The sequence below is a fragment of the Oncorhynchus tshawytscha genome, linkage group LG12 (genome assembly GCF_018296145.1).
Source record: "Oncorhynchus tshawytscha isolate Ot180627B linkage group LG12, Otsh_v2.0, whole genome shotgun sequence".
In the NCBI taxonomy this organism is placed as follows: Eukaryota; Metazoa; Chordata; class Actinopteri; order Salmoniformes; family Salmonidae; genus Oncorhynchus; species Oncorhynchus tshawytscha.
The window spans coordinates 18,260,579-18,280,328 of NC_056440.1; the positions used below are offsets into that span (position 1 = coordinate 18,260,579).

Below are 19,750 nucleotides of genomic sequence, written 5' to 3' on the forward strand. Positions count from 1 at the left end.
AACTGAATCCATGCCGTAACAACGGCGTCTCCTCCACGCTAGGCTGAGAAGCCACACCTTCCAAACCCCAGGAAACTAAAACTCTGTCCTCTTCCACCATAACTTTGAAAAAAAACTGGATACCGCCAAAACAAAAATTTAAAAAAATACCAAGGACAGAATCAAGAAAAAAGTGAGGACAGAGCCCTCCACACCAAATACTCAAACTCCAAAAAACTCCCAGCATCTCACTGCGAGAGAGAGAGAGCACCTTTAAGTAGAGAAATAGGCAGGTACTCTGACTGTCTCGCAATCATTTTGATTATTTAACATGGCCCAAAAGCTAAAAAAAAAAATACAAAAACGAAACTTCTCTCCTAAAGCCAACCCCATCCCTTGCTAATGTTGTGGTCTGAATTTCTCTCCCACTATCTGCCCATTGTACTAATAAACACACCCCCAGGAAACTGACTTAACTCTTCCTCTTTTGTCTGCAAATCTGAAGAGGACTCGCTAGTAAGTACATATGCATGGTCAGATGTCCAAATGTGCTCTAGCATTAGTGTTCTCTATGATGTCCACATAGAACTCTGTTTCTAATCTATCAGGCTGTCATCTCTTCTACAAATATGAGAAAAACATTCACGCTACTTTCTTCCTCTACAATCTTTCAAAAACTGAAGGTGTGGTTCGCACACAAAAATAGACAAAACAGAAATTAATTTCTCATTTTCACTAAATTAATTTCCTTCTTGGTTTTCAGCAGGCATGGGAAAAATTCACACTGATGTCTCAGTGTCAAGTGTGTGTAACTGAACCATACTTTCTCCACTTCTCTACCCATACCTTGGTCTCTGTCTGGATGTCTCTGCTGTCCTCAGTAGCAACCCGTCAGTCCTGTGGATCCAAAGACACATCCCAAATGGCACATCCCCCTATATAGTGCATTACTTTTGATGGGCTCTGGTCAAAAGTAGTACACTGTATTGGGAATAGGGTGCCATTTGGGATGAACACTTTTTTTGTTTTGCATTGCTGTCACATGCTGCCTTTCCATCATAGATACTGTCCATGGTGCTGAAAGAGCGGTTGGTATGGTATGGTTGGTCGATGATGTCATCTCGGTATATCATGTGTTGATGTCAGCGACAAGGTCATCAAGATAGATGATGATTCAGGCTTTGCTTTGAGGCAAGGGCTGACTTACTTCCGCTTCATAAATAATAATTGTGCCATAGGATGCACAATTCAATGGGATATGAGTCATGCCTATTGAGTACCTCTTAGCAAAAGTGGAAATGAAAGTAGGCTACTCAATCTAGAGTATATAATGTGATAATGTTTTCTTCCAGTCAATCTTTATTCTCACTGTCCTTGCAACTGGTTTCATAATAAATGAACAGTTCATGGCAATCAGTTAGCTAACCAAAATGCCACTATTCCAAATCATATAAAATCAAATCAAAGTTTAGTTGTCACCTGCAACGAATACAACCTTACAGTGAAATGCTTACTTACAGGCTCTAACCAATAGTGCAAAAAAAGATTAGGTGAACAATAGGTCAGTAAAGAAAAACAGTACAAAAACAGGCTATATACAGTAGCGAGGCTGTATACAGTAGCGAGGCTGTATACAGTAGCAAGGCCACATACAGACACCGGTTAGTCAGGCTGATTGAGGTAGTATGCACATGTAGATATGGTTAAAGTGACTATGTATATATGATGAACATGGAGTAGCAGTAGCGTAAAAGAGGGGTTTGCGGGTGGTGGGTGGGACACAATGCAGATAGCCCGGTACCGCTTGCCATGGGGTAGTAGAGAGAACAGTCTATGACTGGGGTGGCTAGGGTCTTTGACAATATTTAGGGCTGTTCTATTCAAACAGCACACTTATGCATGTTCCATAGACGGCTCTGAATGACCCAGACCTCACCTGCTACAGTCATATCATTCTGTTACTTGACTGTGTGTGTGTGTGTGTGGGGGGGGTGTAGTCCTTTTATGGCTGTCGTTTCCTTCCTGTCCGCCCATTCCTCTCCGCTTCAGTTGAATCAATGAGGAATTGAGCGCAACAGAAGCAGGCAGTCAACCGCGCGCAACGAGCCACCAGTGCATCTGCTGTTGATGCGCTCGCAGTCACACACTACAGGCTTTCCATCTTTAACGTGAGCTTTATAGATTGAAATTTAATGAGTATGAAATAACAAAACTGGTTAAAATACTCAGGGGAAAGGGGTGTTTTTCCTCCAGGTGTGATTGTTCCGCTTTTCCTCCGTTTTTTCTACGGACGTTTCTTCCTTCATATCTGATCGCCCATCAGTGGAATGATCTGGCTTTTATCTTGTGTCGTTTCCACTTTAGCATGGGAACTGCCGGGTCCAAAAGGAAGACTTTAAGGACCGATGCAATATCTTCTGTGGCCGCAAAAGTTAGGTGAGTGCCCGGAGCTACTCGGTAGCTCTCTGGTATAATAACTGGAGGGATGCATGGTGCATGTCACGGTGCTGATGTAAACGCGTTTACCGGGCGAAGTAGCGACTCCGCTGAATTGTTCGAGCAGTAATCGCAAACTAGCTGAAACTGAAGTTATAATTATGAACAAATGCTAGCCTATAATATATATATATGTTTCCCAGTTTACTGCTGTGGCGTTGTGATCAAATATCTGCTTTACATTGCAATTATTTATTTAATTTCATTGATAGGCTAAATCTGCTGTCATAGCTACCTTATATTCCTCTACTGTATTTTATTTGTATTAGGCAACAATGATAATGCATCTTTCCAAGTCCTTGGACAGCATTGGGAATTTGTAACAGCTTTTTTTGGCAACAGAACATGCTGTTATGGATTTTTTGGCATCATGGTTTGAGCAATAAGAGTTAGTAAAATGTACACTTCCTACTACCAAGCTTCTTGAAGCCCAGTAGCCTAAAGGGGGTTATTAGTATTTTATACTTTTTAGATAAGTTACTTAGGAGTGTTTGATCTGACATGAAAAGGCATATGAAATGCCACCAATCAACTGCACACAACATTGAATCCTAAACCCTTGATTGTAAATGGCATGTAAGCATGGTTGGCAACACATTTTTTTTAAATGTTTCAACTGTTAAGCTTTCCAACGAACAGGCTCTGGGATCTACAGTGTGCCAGAAAATGTATTCTACACTATTATTTAAACACCAAAAAAGCAAGAAACGTGCCTGAGTTTGGTCAAATTGTAGTTTTGAAATACCTATAATTGGGCATGACACACCATGGAGCTAGGAACACAAGCATTTTGCTACACCTGCAATAACATCTGCTAAATATGTGTATGTGACCAATAAACACCAAAACAGCATGAAGTGTGCCTGAATTAGGTCCATTTTTTGTTGTTGTAAGATCTATAATTAGGGATGACACAACGTTTATGACTCATCTAACACATCAGGTTTGGTGATTATATTCCTTGAAGAACCATGAGTCATGCCCTCACACCTTTCACACAGTGCCAGATGTGTCAGAGCGCTGTCACTTAATCCTGTGTGCTGAATATTGTAATATGTAACATTGCAAGATTGAGCTTTTCAGAAGAACTTTGCAGCACACCATGTCATGTCACCCACAGACTGATCTCACTGTGCAGGCATTGAGCGCTCTTACATCTCAACCTCAGACAGACTAGATTTATTTTTGTTCTCACTCTCTCCTCTCTTCACTCTTTCCCTTTTCAGTCACATGGTTGCTTTAACACACAGCATAAATCAAACTGATCAGTGTCAAATACATATTATTGGACTGAGGCCCAAGAGCCATGTTTTCTACTCTATGACAGATGTCGAGAAATGTTAATGGCTCTTCAGGAAGCAATCCCCCAGAGCTTTAGTGTACCGTTTTACCCGTAGATAGCCTAGACAACCCACTGATGTAATGGTGGTGTGGCATCACATCACTTTTGCCTCAGAATCACAATCACTGACTGATTGGTTGTCAGATGAGTTTGGACCTCGAGTGTAAAACCATTTCATCCCTCTGACTGACAAACAGCCCCAATCTCTTCTGCGTTGTGTATTTGTCTCGGAGTCTGAATGGCTGGCTTAACTGTTGAGTCCTACTTTTGACAACTGAATCTAGCTAATGAATGGACAAGTCACATCTGCTGAATCTAGCTAATGAATGGACAAGTCACATCTGCAAGTCACATCACATCTCCAAAGGAAGAATTGGTTTTGGGGGTGACCAGTGAGAACTGCTGGAGCTCGTGCTACAGGTGGGTGCTGCTATGGTGACCAGTAAGCTGAGATAAGCCGGGGCTTTACCTAGCAGAGACGAGACTTGTAGATGACCTGGAGCCAGTGGGTTTGGTGACGAGTATGAAGCGAGGGCCAGCCAACGAGAGTGTACAGGTCGCAGTGGTGGGTAACGGATTGCACTGTGATAGACTGCGTCCAATTGGTTGAGTAGAGTGTTGGAGGCTAATTTGTAAATGACATCACCAAAGTCGAGGATCGGTAGGATGGTCAGTTTTGAGTGTGTTTGGCAGCATGAGTGAAGGATGCTTTGTTAAATTGGAAGCCAATTCTAGATTTAATTTTGGATTGGAGATGCTTAATGGGAGTCTGGAACGAGAGTTTACAGTAACCAGACACCTAGGTATGTGTAGTTGTCCACATATTCTAAGTCAGAACCGTCCAGAGTAGTGATGCTGGACGAGCGGGCAGTGATCGGTTGAAGAGCATGCATTTAGTTTTCCTTGCATATATGAGCAGTTGGAGGCTACGGAAGGAGAGTTGTATGGTATCGAAGCTCATCTGGAGGTTAGTTAGTACAGTGTCCAAAGAAGGGCCAGGGGTATACAGAATGGTGTCGTCTGAATAGAGGTGGATCAGAGACTCACCAGCAGCAAGAGCGACATCATTGATGTATACAGAGAAGTAGTTCTGACAACTAAACCCATGTTACTCAGGACATATCTTACCACACATATTATGTACAGTGGGGAGAACAAGTATTTGATAACCTGCTAAATCGGCAGTGTTTCCTACTTACAAAGCATGTAGAGGTCTGTAATTTTTATCATAGGTACACTTCAACTGTGAGAGACGGAATCTAAAACAAAAATCCAGAAAATCACATTGTACGATTTTTAAGTAATTAATTTGCATTTTATTGCATGACATAAGTATTTGATCACCTACCAACCAGTAAGAATTCCATCTCTCACAGACCTTTTACTTTTTCTTTAAGAAGCCCTCCAGTTCTCCACCCATTACCTGTATTAACTGCACCTGTTTGAACTCGTTACCTGTATACAAGTCACCTGTCCACACACCTAAACTCCAACCTCTCCACAATGGCCAAGACCAGAGAGCTGTGTAAGGACATCAGGGATCAAATTGTAGACCTGCACAAGGCTGGGATGGGCTACAGGACAATAGGCAAGCAGCTTGGTGAGAAGGCAACAACTGTTGGCGCAATTATTAGAAAATGGAAGAATTTCAAGATGACGGTCAATCACCCTCGGTCTGGGGCTCCATGCAAGATCTCACCTCGTGGGGAATCAATGATCATGAGGAAGGTGAGGGATCAGCCCAGAACTACACAGCCGGACCTGGTCAATGACCTGAAGAGAGCTGGGACCACTGTCTCAAAGAAAACCATTAGTAACACACAACGCCGTCATGGATTAAAATCCTGCAGCGCACGCAAGGTCCCCCTGCTCAAGCCAGCGCATGTCCAGGCCTGTCTGAAGTTTGCCAATGACCATCTGGATGATCCAGAGGAGTAACGGGAGAAGGTCATGTGGTCTGATGAGACAAAAATAGAGCTTTTTGGTCTAAACTCCACTCGCAGTGTTTGGGGGAAGAAGGATGAGTACAACCCCAAGAACACCATCCCAACCGTGACGCATGGAGGTGGAAACATCATTCTTTGGGGATGCTTTTCTGCAAAGGGGACAGGACGACTGCACCGTATTGAGGGGAGGATGGATGGGGCCATGTATCGCGACATCTTGGCCAACAACTTCCTTCCCTCAGTAAGAGCATTGAAGATGGGTCGTGGCTGGGTCTTTCAGCATGACAATGACCCGAAACACACAGCCAGGGCAACTAAGGAGTGGCTAGCCAGTCTCCAGACCTGAACCCAATAGAAAATCTTTGGAGGGAGCTGAAAGTCCGTATTGCCCAGCGACGGCCCCAAAAACTGAAGGATCTGGAGAAGGTCTGTATGGAGGAGTGGGCCAAAATCCCTGCTGCAGTGTGTGCAAACCTGGTCAAGAACTACAGGAAACGCATGAGCTCTGTAATTGCAAACAAAGGTTTCTGTACCAAATATTAGGTTCTGCTTTTCTGATGTATCAAATAATTATGTCATGCAATAAATTACTTAAAAATCATACAAATGTGATTTTCTGGATTTTTGTTTTAGATTCAGTCTCACAGTTGAAGTGTACCTATGATAAAGATGACAGACCTCTACATGCTTTGTACGTAGGAAAACCTGCAAAATCGGTAGTGTTTCAAATACTTGTTCACCCTACTGTATGTACTGCTAGAATGACGGTAAAAGATTGAGGACAGACAGGACACCGTCTCCTCGATTCTGTTATTGTCTATTGTTAATCTTCCTTGGCTAAACTAAGGCAGGTTTCATCAGTAGAATGGGTTCGACAGGAGTGTTGCAGCGCAGAGCAGACACAGGGTGGTTTCGGCCCAGACGCCCATCCATACACCCAAGGTAATGGACTGATCTGTGCAACGAAATATTGATGCGTGCGGCCCGGTAACATTGGAATACATGTACACTTGACTACACTAGGTCTTTTAGTAGAATTCGGAGGAATATTATTGCAAAAGTTGAATTGATTTATCTTTTCTCTCAAAATGTATTTATCCTGCTGTGTATTCTGAATCCTCCCGGCTTGTTTCTCATAAGACCCAATTTGTTTGTTTAATATCTCCCAGTGCAGTGTGAGTTTAGGGTACATAGGGTAGAGATTAGTTTTTCTAAATGCCCATCTAAATCACTCCCTGATGGAACCACTGCTCTGCTGCCTCTTCATCAAGTTGACATCAGCAGCATCATTTCTTTAAAAATCTGTGTTTTGATTTGTGCACATACTTATTAAGCATTCAAGTTTACATCCCATATTAAACATTAATTGTCATGACAAATGTTTAGAGATTTGATTTGTAAGGAAACTATGATACAAATACGTGTTGACACCATCTGACATTCACTTTAATGTTTTCAGCAGCCTTCTACTTTTGGAATCCTATGTCTTAAACAGTTGGGTATAGCACTCAATAGAATTCCTGAAGTGTTGACGTAACTGTTGAATCTGTGGTACAATGTCATTCCATGGCTTCACCCATCAAACAGGCAGTGTGCAGTACTAACCACAGCAGGAACAGCACAGTGGAGTTCACGCCATCACAGTCACCATTAGCCCAGTTTGGTTGTTACTGCACTTCTAGGATTCTACATCCACATTGCAAGCCTGACATGCTTCTGCTGCCATGGTATAAATATGAGGAATAGCTGGTTCAACACCCTATAGTTGTATTCCCATAGGATAGGGTACATTGGTCTTCGGATGGGTGCGTCCGAACTTGCACCCTATTCCCTATATAGTGGAATAGGGTGCCATTTGGCCCGCCACATTAATATTACTCAGTCACAGTGCCCTAGGGCTGAACCTACAGCCACATCTGACAGAGGGGTAATTGTCTGTCTGACACCTAGTGTTTATTGTCTGAATCTCAGGCCATCTCAGTACTAATGTTTCTTAATTAAGCCACCAGCCTTTTCATCCAAACCTCTCTCTGTATGGCAGGGATTACAGTGCAGAGGAGAGGTATCTGCGTTCTGGCTGCTGTAATTACTCTGATTACAGCCTGGACTGTAATAATACAGGGATGCAGTGATACAAGGGAGGCTGCCTGACCTCATTGATCTGAGTAATTACACCCATGTCACCGTTGCTCCGACGGCAGGCAGAAAAGCTGGATGGAACGCAGGATACAGCGGGTCAGGAACGAACACCGAATACTCATTGTCTGGGCAGCTACGGCACTCATAATTCTCATGTTATGCTTAGCCAGGCTGAGTCTGCGTCCCAATGGCACCCTTTTCCCTATACAGGCCTCGATCAAAAGTAGTACAGTATGTAGGGAGTCGGGAGCCAGACTGAGACTATCTGCACATGGTCAAAATACACATGAACTCTACTAGGCTTTAACTACCCAGTGATTTCCTACATCTGGGGTCTGTGGTTTAATCCAATTACAAAGCAATATTTCTTACGGACTCTGACAAACATTAAATTTAATCACCTAACAACCACAGTGTAGAGAGCGAGACTGAGAAAACAGCCAGCAGGGACTTGGGAGGCCTGCCAAATCTGAGATTTCCATTTGTCTCCGAGACAGTGAACAAGCGAGGACAAGAAACTAAGGCGCTAAGTGGTCAACTTGATGTTTGTTGTTTCAACTTCATTTCACTCGATTTTGTGTACTTGTATTGGGAGAGAGAACAGTTCAGAGGAGAAGACGAGAGAGAGGGACTGAGGAAGATGGAGAGAGGAAGGCAAGAGCGGGAATGAGGAAGATGGGCTGTCTCAGAAAGAGACAGTGAGGGAGATGGATACGGGAGATATTTGCGGTGTCTCAGAAATAGGTCATCCTCTCAGAGAGATGATCTGAGTGGTGAGATTCAGTGGGTGAGGAGGAATACACTGCCCCTCTTTTTCCAAATTACTCTAAGAGCCTCATTTGGTGTCCCTGAGACACTTGTTTTTCACTGAGACACCCAGGGCCAGAACACAGAATGCTTGCTCCTTGACACAGGAGAGAGGCTTCAGACAGACACATCCAGGCACTATCATGGAGCTGAACTCTACGAGTTTCTGTCTTTCACAGATTTTAATATCATGTATAGGGCCAGTATTCCTTCCTGACAACCTGATGAGGAACAACTCTGGGCCCAAGTTCTAGCCTATATACCCTATAGCTTTTAACTAGGGCCTGGAATTTTTCCAGGTCAGGTAACCATACTCATGTTCTCGATTAGGGCCCCTCATGTATTTGTCGTCCTAGCCCTCTGCACACATCAGTGTAATGCCTTTACATTGCACCCCACTGTATGTAGTGTATATATCCCCAGGCACATTGTCTTGATGTATAGGCTTGGCTACCACAGCGGCTTGATGTATAGGCTTGGCTACCACAGCGGCTTGATGTATAGGCTTGGCTACCACAGGAGGTTGGTGGCATCTTAATTGGGGAGGGCGGGCTCATGGCAATAGCTGGAGCGGAATAGGTGGAATGGTATCAAACAAAGTTTGTGTTTGATGCCATTTTATTTGTTCTGTTCCAGACATTATTATGAGCCGTCCTCCCCTCAGCAGCCTCCACTGTTGGCTACAGTATTCATGTCTGACCAGGCCACTATTTGCACATATGTTTATTCCCTTATACCCTACAGAACCAAAAAGAAAAGCCAAGGTTGCGTTTGGCTTGCAAAAGCATTCACCCCCCCCCCTTGTCATTTTTCCTGTTTTGTTGCCTTACAAATTTGAATTAAAATTGATTTCTTGGGGGGTTTGTATAATTTGATTTACACAACATGTCTAACATTTTTTTCTTGTGAAACAAACAAGAAAACAGAACTTGAGCGTGCATAACTATTCACCCACCAAAGTCAATACTTTGTAGAGCCACCTTTTGCATTAATTACAGCTGCAAGTCTCTTGGGTTATGTCTCTATAAGCTTGGCACATCTAGCCAGTAGGATTTTTGCCTATTCTTCAAGGCAAAACTGCTCTAGCTCCTTCAGAGTTGGATGGGTTCTGCTGGTGTACAGCAATCTTTAAGTCATACCACAATTCTCAATTGGATTGAGGTCTGGGCTTGGACTAGACCATTCCAAGACATTTAAATGTTTCCCCTTAAACCACTTGAGTGTTGCTTTAGCAGTATGCTTAGGGTCATTATCCTGCTGGAAGGTGAACCTCCGTCCCAGTCTAAAATCTCTGCAAGACTGAAACAGGATTCCCTACAAGAATTTCAATTTTAGTTGGGTGGGCTATTTACAGATGGGCTTTGTACAGGTGCAATGATCGGTAAGCTGCTCTGACAGCTGATGCTTAGAGTTGGTGAGGGAGATAAGTCTCCAGCTTCAGTGATTTTTGCAATTAATTTCAGCCATTGACAGCAGAGAAAAGGAAGGAAAGGCGGCCAAACGAGGTGTTGGCTTTGGCGATGACCAGTGAAATATACCTGCTGGAGCATGTGCTGTGTTGCTATGGTGACCAGTGAGCTGAGATAAGGCAGGGCTTTACCTAGCAAAGACTTGTAGATGACCTGGAGCCAGTGGGTTTGGCGACAAATTTGAAGTGAGGGCCAGCCAACGAGGGCATACAGGTCGAGGTGGTGGGTAGAATATGGGGCTTTGGTGACAAAACGTATGGCACTGTGATAGACTACATCCAATTTTCTGAGTAGAGTGTTGGAGGCTATTTTCTAAATTACATCGCCAAAGTCGAGGATCGGTAGGATAGTCAGTTTTACGAGGGTATGTTTAGCAGCATAAGTGAAGGATGCTTTGTTGCAAAATAGGAAGCCGATTCTAGATTTAATTTTGGATTGGAGATGCTTAATATGAGGCTGGAATGAGAGTCCAGTCTTAACAGACACCTAGGTATTTGTAGTTGTCCACATATTCTAAGTCAGAACCGTCCAGAATAGTGATGCTAGTCGGGCGGGCAGGTGCAGGCAGTGATCGGTTGAAGAGCATGCGTTTAGTTTTACTTGCATATAAGAGCAGTTGGAGGCCACGGAAGGAGAGTTGTATGGCATCGAAGCTCATCTGTAGGTTTGTTAACAGTGTCCAAAGAAGGGCCAGAGGTATACAGAATGGTGTCATCTGCGTAGAGGTGGATCAAAGACTCACCAGCAGCAAGAGCGACATCATTGATCTATACAAAGAAAAGAGTCGGCCTGAGAATTGAAGTCTGGGGCACCCCCATAGAGACTGTCAGAGGTCCGGACAACCGGCCCTCCGATTTGACACACTGAACTCTGAGAAGTAGTTGGTGAACTTGGCGAGACAGTCATTTGAGAAACCAAGGCTGTTGAGTCTGCCGATAAGAATGCTGTGATTGACAGGGTCGAAAACCTTGGCCAGGTCAATGAAGACGGCTGCACAGTGCTGTCTTATCAATGGAGGTTATGATATCATTTAGGACCTTGAGCGTGGCTGAGGTGCACCTGCTGACCAGCCCGGAAACCAGTTTGCATATCGGAGAAGGTACGGTGGGATTTGAAATGGTTGGTGATCTGTTTGTTGACTTGGCTTTCGAAGACTTTAGATAGGCAGGGCAGGATAAGTCTGTATCAGTTTGGGTCTAGAGTGTCTCCCCCTTTGAAGAGGGGGATGACAGCAGCAGCTTTCCAATCTATAGGGATCTCAGACGATACCAAAGAGAGGTTGAACAGGCTAGCAATAGGAGTTGCAACAATTGCAGCAGATACTTTTAGAAAGAGATCCAGATTGGTCCAGATTGTCTAGCCCAGCTGATTTGTAGGGGTCCAGATTCTGCAGCTCTTTCAGAACATTAGGGGGGGGGGGGGTGCAGAGCTGTTGGCAGAGGTAGCCAGGTGGAAAGCATGGCCAGCCGTAGAAAAATGCGTATTGAAATGATTATTGTAGATTTTTCAGTGGTGATAGTATTTTCTAGCCTCACTGCAGTGGGCAGCTGGGAGGAGGTTGGAGAGTTTGTGCTACAGGATGCAAATTTCTGTTTGAAAAAACTAGCCTTTGCTTTCCTAAGTGACTGTATATTGGTTCCCTGAAAAGTTGCATATCGCGGGGGATATTTGATGCTAATGCAGTACACCACAGGATGTTTTTGTGCTGGTCAAGGGCAGTCAAGTCTGGAGTGAACCAAGGGCTATATCTGTTCTTAGTTCTACATTTTTTGAATGGGGCATGCTTATTTATGATGGTGAGGAAACCAGGAATCCTCTACTGACAGGATGAGGTCAATATCCTCCCAGGATACCCGGGCCAGGTCGATTAGAAAGGCCCACTTGCTGAAGTGTTTTAGGGAGCATTTGACAGTGATGAAGGGTGATCGTTTGACTGCGGGCCCATTACGGACGCAGGCAATGAGGCAGTGATTGCTGAGATCCTGGTTGAAGACAGCAGAGGTGTATTTAGAGGGCAGGTTGGTCAGGATGATATCTGAGGGTGTCTGTGTTTACGGATTTAGGGTTGTACCTGATAGGTTCCTTGATAATTTGTGTGAGATTGAGGGCATCTAGCTTAGATTGTAGGACTGCCGGGGTGATAAGCATATCCCAGTTTAGGTCACCTAACAGTACGAACTCTGAAGATCAATTCACATATGGTGTCCAGAGCACAGCTGGGGACTTAAAGTGGTCCTATGGACAGACACTCCAATCTCCGCTGTGGAGCTTTGCAGCCATTTCAGGGTTATATTATTTATATTCTCTTTGTTGCCTCTCTGATTAAATGCCCTCCTTGCCTGGTCCATGAGTTTTGTTGGGTGGCCCTGTCCTGGCAGGTTTGTTGTGGTGCCATATTCTTTCCATTTTTTAATAATTGATTTAATGGTGCTCCGTGGGATGTTCAAAGTTTCGGATATTTTTTTATAACCCGACCCTGATATGTACTTTTCCACAACTTTGTCCCTGACCTGTTTGGAGAGCTCCTTGGTCTTCATGGCGCTGCTTGCTTGGTGGTGCCCCTTTCTTAGTGATGTTGCAGAATCTGGGGCCTTTCAGAACAGGTATATATATATATATATATATATATATACTGAGATTATGTGACACTTAAATAAAGTCCACCTGTGTTCAATCTAACTAATTATGTGACTTCTGAAGGTAATTGGTTGCACCAGATCTTATTTAGGGGCTTCATAGCAAAGGGGGTGAATACATATTCACGCACCTTTCCATAAAAAAAAATGTATTTTTAAAAATAAGTAATTTATAATTTTTAAAAAAAAATTAAATTTCACTTCACCAATTTGGAACATTTTATGTATGTCCATTACATAAAATCAATTTAAATGACAGTTTGTAATGCAACAAAATAGGAAAAACGCCAAGGGGGATGAATACTTTTGCAAGGCACTGTATTTGCCCTGCTTTTACAGAACATGCAGTTAGGGTTTATACAGTACAGTACATCTCCTTTCTTCAATTCTTTTCTCCACTTTCTCTTTCATAAACCTCTCATCCTTATCATTCCTGCTTTCTATTTATGCTTTTTAAACACATCTCCCCCCTGTCACAGTCTTCCTGTTTCCCCGGCCCACTCGTCTCCCCCCTCCCTTTGTCACATGGCTGAAAACATGCAAGGATTCAGGATTCTGCTCATAAAAGCACAATACAATCTGCCAGACAGTAGAGCAGACAACGTGACGTCAGAGGAAGGCAAGGCACACAGACGATACGTCCCAAATGACAACCTGTTCGATATATAGTGCACTGCTTTTGACCAAGTCACTGTAAGGGGACTAGGGTGCCATTTGGGATGGAGACAGAGATACATGGGGGTGGTACACTCCTCTCCTATCTAACTATGCCACTCTTCTCTCTAATGAATGTCTTAATACTTCCCCACTGAGTTATTTTTTTATGGTTGTTAATCGATGTTCAAAGTGCAGGGGAAAAAAGTGATTCATTTATATGGTGGCTGTGTAATTGGCTTACGCTTCAATCCACATACTGTCTCTGGTTCTCTGTGGACTGTCCTTGAGAAGCAGAGACATTAACATTTACGGAGCACAAGGAAGGAAGCCACAGATGTGAGTTGAGCAATCAGGCTGGACTAGTATCAGTGAAATGTCAGTTGTTGTATTGGACCATATGTAACCGGTGTGAAATGGCTAGTTAGATAGCGGTGTGCGGTAGTAGCGTTTCAATCGCTGACATCACTTACTTGAAGTAGTTATTTCCCTTGCTCTGCAAGGGCTGCGGCTTTTGTGGAGCGATAGGTAATGATGCTTCAAAGGGTGACTGTTGTCGATGTGTTGAGAGGGCCTGTAACGGTCGATGGTGGAAGAAGGTGGCAGCGCAGCGTGGTACTTGTTCATGTTATTTATTTAAACTGAACACTATCAAACAAAAAGCATAACTGAGACAGCTCCGTCAGGTGCAAACCACACTAAACAGAAAATATAATCACCCACAACTCAAGGGTGAAAACAGGCTGCCTAAGTATGGTTCTCAATCAGGTACAACGATTGACAGCTGCCTCTGATTGAGAACCATACCAGGCCAAACACAGAAATACCAAATCATAGAAAAAATAACATAGACTGCCCACCCAACTCACACCATGACCATACTAAAACAAAGACATCACAAAGGAACTAAGGTCAGAACGTGACAGGGCCCCTTGTTCAAGCCCAGGTTGGGGCGAGGATAGGGATGGAAGGAACACTGTTACACATAGTAGTTCCACAATTGGCTCCATGACAGTAGCTAGTTTGTCCTCTGGAAGTGGTCGTCTTGGATGTGTGTGGTCCTCCATATTACCTTTATACACAGCACTTTAGAATGTTTATAAGAAGGAGTGGAGAGCCAGAGAGATAAGGGATGAAAGCATTCCTCTCCCTCTATCTCCCCCCCCACCCTCCTCTCTCTCTCTCTCTCTCTCTCTCTCTCTCTCTCTCTCTCTCTCTCTCTCTCTCTCCTCTGCTGCTGCACTTGTTGCTTCATATTTAATTAGTTAGAGTGTGTTGTAGAAGGGAGGGCGGCATGGCATTTCAGAGCAGCATCCACACAGAGATGTGTACAGACTGCCCAACACCAGCCAGCACAACTCACTGAATGTGTAATGCTGTAGGTGTGTGTGTGCATGTGTGTGTGCGCATGCGTGCGTGTTTGTGTGCAGTGCATGCGTGCACGTGCATTGCTTGTGTTAGCCCATATCCTCTCTTGTCTCTAGCCTACATTATGTGCAGTATGAGTAGCTATGTGGGAGTACTTGCTATAGAAATGTGTTTGTAGAAATGTGTTTGTGTGGGAGAGTTATTAAACAAAATAGTACAGCTGACCATGTTCTTTTCTGTTGCCAATTAAGAGAGTAAGAACAATAGAACAAACACAAAATTTCCCTGATGATGTGTGTGGTACAGTACATGTTGGGCCATATTATGTAGGATGAAAGCTGGAGAAAGAATTGCACACATCTTTTGTTTCATATTGCAAATCCATCCCCAGACCCACTTCAGTGAACCACAGGGGGAGATGGAATTTGTGACACATGAAATAAGTGCTTTTTTGTTTGATGAAGGTATAGATTGAACTCATGTACATACTCAGCCTCCCATATCCCTCTTTACACTCTCCATGTGCAATTCTCCCCTCCCGCTGTCTGTGTGTGTGTGTGTGTGTAAATGTGAAAGGGTTTACTCCCCTACTGTACTATCGCCACTCATATGTGTGGCCCTAGAGCCGTGTACAAGAGCAAGGAATCATATCAAACCGGTCTGGAACACACCTGCATATTGGATTTCACACTCAAAATAATGGTTTTAGGCACATGTCATAAACATGTTCGGAATGTATAGATAGCACACCAGCGTCAAGAGACCTCGAGTAGTTTCGGTTTAAGAAGACAGTTCCATAGGGAACTAAAACCAAGAGTAAAACCAAGGTACTAACCAGGTTTCCGTTCAACCTTTTTATGCGGGTAAAGTACATGTTGAATGAAAAATGTAATGACAGGCCTAATTTCCAATTGTCGACAAAACTAAATACTCTAGACAAAATACGCTTTTTGTGACGCATTTATGCGTACCACTACGACTAATCGGGAAAGCATGCAGTTTATTAGGCTACAGATGAAATACATTATGATGAACTTCACAGGTTGGTGAAAGTGCAAGGTAATGAGCTTGATGCTCCTTTCCAATAAATATCGAGGGTCTTATTCTGGTGACATGATAATCGATGCTTGGCTGCGGTTTGATAAATCATCTAGCTCTTTTGCCCATAATAGTAATCTCATCATGTAGGCTGGAGCGCACGAGCCAACAGCAGTGTTTTTTGTTAGAGTTGAAAATTGGATGGAAACCAATTTAAACTTATATTTTTTTATCTGGTACATCAAATCAAATGTATTTATATAGCCCTTCTTACATCAGCTGATATCTCAAAGTGCTGTATAGAAACCCAGCCTAAAACCCCAAACAGCAAGCAATGCAGGTGTAGAAGCACGGTGGCTAGGAAAAACTCCCTAGAAAGGCCTAAACCTAGGAAGAAACCTAGAGAGGAACCAGGCTATGAGGGGTGGCCAGTCCTCTTCTGGCTGTGCCGGGTGGAGATTATAACAGAACATGGCCAAGATGTTCAAATGTTCTTACATGACCAGCATGGTCAAATAATAATAATCACAGTAGTTGTCGAGGGTGCAGCAAGTCAGAACTTCAGGAGTAAATGCCAGTTGGCTTTTCATAGCCGATCATTCAGAGTATCTCTACCGCTCCTGCTGTCTCAAGAGAGTTGAAAACATCAGGTCTGGGACAGGTAGCTCGTCCGGTGAACAGGTCAGGGTTCCATAGCCACAGGCAGAACAGTTGAAACTGGAGCAGCAGCACGGCCAGGTGAACTGTGGACAGCAAGGAGTCATCATGCCAGGAAGTCCTGAGGCATGGTCCTAGGGCTCAGGTCCTCTGAGAGAGCGAAAGAAAGAGAGAAAGAGAGAATTAGAGAGACCATACTTAAATTTACAGGACACCAGATAAGACAGGAAAAGTACTCCAGATATAACAGACTGACCCTAGCCCCCCAACACATAAACTACTACAGCATAAATACTGGAGGCTGAGACAGGAGGGGTCAGGAGACACTGTGGCCCTATCCGATGATACCCCCGGACAGGGCGAAACAGGCAGGATATAACCCCACCCACTTTGCCAAAGCACAGGGATATCTTCAACCACCAATTTACCATCCTGAGACAAGGCCGAGTATAGCCCACACATAGCCCACAAGGCCGAGTATAGCCCAAAAGTATAGCCCACGGCACAACCCAAGGTGGGCACCAACCCAGACAGGAAGATCACGTCAGTGACTCAACCCACTCAAGTGACGCACCCGTCCTAGGGACGGCATGGAAGAGCACCAGTAAGCCAGTGACTCTGTAATAGGATTAGAGGCAGAGAATCCCAGTGGAGAGAGGGGAACCGGCCAGGCAGTCTTCAGTAAAGACTTAAAGGTTGAGACCGAGTCTGCGTCTCTCACATGGGTAGGCAGACCATTCCATAAAAATGGAGCTCTATAGGAGAAAGCCCTGCCTCCAGCTGTTTGCTTAGAAATTCTAGGGACAATTAGGAGGCCTGCGTCTTGTGACCGTAGCGTACGTGTAGGTATGTACGGCAGGACCAAATCGGAAAGATAGCTAGGTGCAAGCCCATGTAATGCTTTGTAGGTTAGCAGTAAAACCTTGAAATCAGCCCTTGCCTCGACAGGAAGCCAGTGTACGGAGGCTAGCACTGGAGTAATATGATACATTTTTTGGGTTCTAGTCAGGATTCTAGCAGCCGTATTTAGAACTAACTGAAGTTCATTTAGTGCTTTATCCGGGTAGCCGGAAAGTAGAGCATTGCAGTAGTCTAACCTAGAAGTAACAAAAGCATGGATACATTTTTCTGCATCATTTTTGGACAGAAAGTTTCTGATTTTTGCAATGTTACGTAGATGGAAAAAAGCTGTCCTTGAAAAAGTCTTGATATGTTCGTCAAAAGAGAGATCAGGGTCCAGAGTAACGCCGAGGTCCTTCACAGTTTTATTTGAGACGACTGTACAACCATCAAGATTAATTGTCAGATTCAACAGAAGATCTCTTGTTTCTTGGGACCTAGAACAAGCATCTCTGTTTTGTCAGAGGTTAAAAGTAGAACGTTTACAGCCATCCACTTCCTTATGTATGAAACACAGGCTTCTAGCACGGGCAATTTTGGGGCTTCACCATGTTTCATTAAAATGTACAGTTGTGTGTCATCTTCATAGCAGTGAAAGTTAACATTATGTTTTCGAATGACATCCCCAAGAGGTAAAATATATAGTGAAAACAATAGTGGTCCTAAAACGGAACCTTGAGGAACACCGAAATTTACAGTTGATTTGTCAGAGGACAAACCATTCACAGAGACAAACTGATATCTTTCTGACAGATAAGATCTAAACCAGGCCAGTCCGTGTTGACCAATTTGGGTTTCCAATCTCTCCAAAAGAATGTGGTGATCGATGGTATCAAAAGCAGCAGTAAGGTGTAGAAGCACGAGGACAGATGCAGAGCCTCGGTCTGACGCCATTAAAAGGTAATTTAAACCTTCACAAGTGCAGTCTCGGTGCTATAATGTGGTCTTAAACCAGACTGAAGCATTTCTTATACATTGTTTGTCTTCAGGAAGGCAGTGAGTTGCTGCGCAACAGGTTTTTCAAAAGTTTTTGAGAGGAATGGAAAATTCGATATAGGCCGATAGTTTTTTACATTTTCTGGGTCAAGGTTTGGCTTTTTCAAGAGAGGCTTTATTACTGCCACTTTTAGTGAGTTTGGTAAACATCCGGTGGATAGAGAGCCGTTTATTATGTTCAACATAGGAGGGCCAAGCACAGGAAGCACCTCTTTCAGTAGTTTATTTGGAATAGGGTCCAGTATTCAGCTTGAAGGTTTAGAGGCCATGATTATTTTCATCACTGTGTCAAGAGATATAGTACTAAAACACTTGAGTGTCTCTCTTGATCCTAGGTCCTGGCAGAGTTGTGCAGACTTAGGACAACTGAGTTTTGGAGGAATACGCAGATTTAAAGAGGAGTCCGTAATTTGCTTTCTAATGATCATGATCTTTTCCTCAAAGTTCATGAATTTATTTCTGCTGAAGTGAAAGCCATCCTCTCTTGGGGAATGCTGCTTCTTAGTTAGCTTTGCGACAGTATCAAAAGACATTTTGGATTGTTCTTATTTTCCTCAATTAAGTTGAAAAAATAGGATGATCGAGCAGTAGTAAGGGCTCTTCGATACTGCATGGTACTGTCTTTCCAAGCTAGTCGGAAGACTTCCAGTTTGGTGTGGCGTCATTTCTGTTCCAATTTTCTGGAAGCTTGCTTCAGAGCTCTGGTATTTTCTGTATATCAGGGAGCTAGTTTCTTATGACAAATGTTTTAAGTTTTTAGGGGTGCAACTGTATCTAGAGTATTGCGTAAGGTTAAATTGAGTTCCTTAGTTAGGTGGTTAACTGATTTTTGTCCTCTGACGTCCTTGGGTAGGCAGAGAGAGTCTGGAAGGGCATCAAGGAATCTTTGGGTTGTCTGAGAATTTATAGCACGAGAATTTATAGCACTACATGGGACTTGAATAGCAAAAGGTGTTTCGCCCTACATCATCAGCACCGTGTTTGAATTGCAACAAGTCAATTTGATTCAAACTCTCTGGGAAAACGTGAGTATTTTAGAATATTTGTATGAAAATTTGTCGCCAATTGGATGGAAAGCTAATGAGACAAATCAGGTTATTCAATTATTGGGTGGGACAATCATAAAACACTGGTTACTTCCAAAATGGCACCTTATTGGTTAAAAGTAGTACACTATATAGGGAATAGAGTGCCATTTGGAATGCTGTTATTGAGTAGGATATGTCTTGGTCTGGTGAGTGGTGAGTCACTCAGTTGGAGTCAGCAAGCTCCCTGTGAGAGACAGACAGGCAGGCAGCCTCACAGTGAGAGGCAGACAAACAA

General features: G+C 43.5%; 1 protein-coding gene across 2 annotated transcripts in view; it reads left to right on the forward strand.

The window, feature by feature from the left end:
* The first annotated feature begins 2,096 nt into the window (after positions 1–2,096).
* The window catches only part of LOC112266089 (NMDA receptor synaptonuclear signaling and neuronal migration factor-like), a 59,272-nt gene continuing 41,618 nt past the window's right edge, over positions 2,097–19,750 (forward strand). For both annotated transcript variants that reach the window (XM_042331417.1, XM_042331418.1), the window contains exon 1: positions 2,097–2,415. In XM_042331417.1, the coding sequence (XP_042187351.1) occupies positions 2,345–2,415 (71 nt within the window). In that variant the 5' untranslated portion in view covers positions 2,097–2,344. The remainder of the gene's footprint in view (positions 2,416–19,750) is intronic.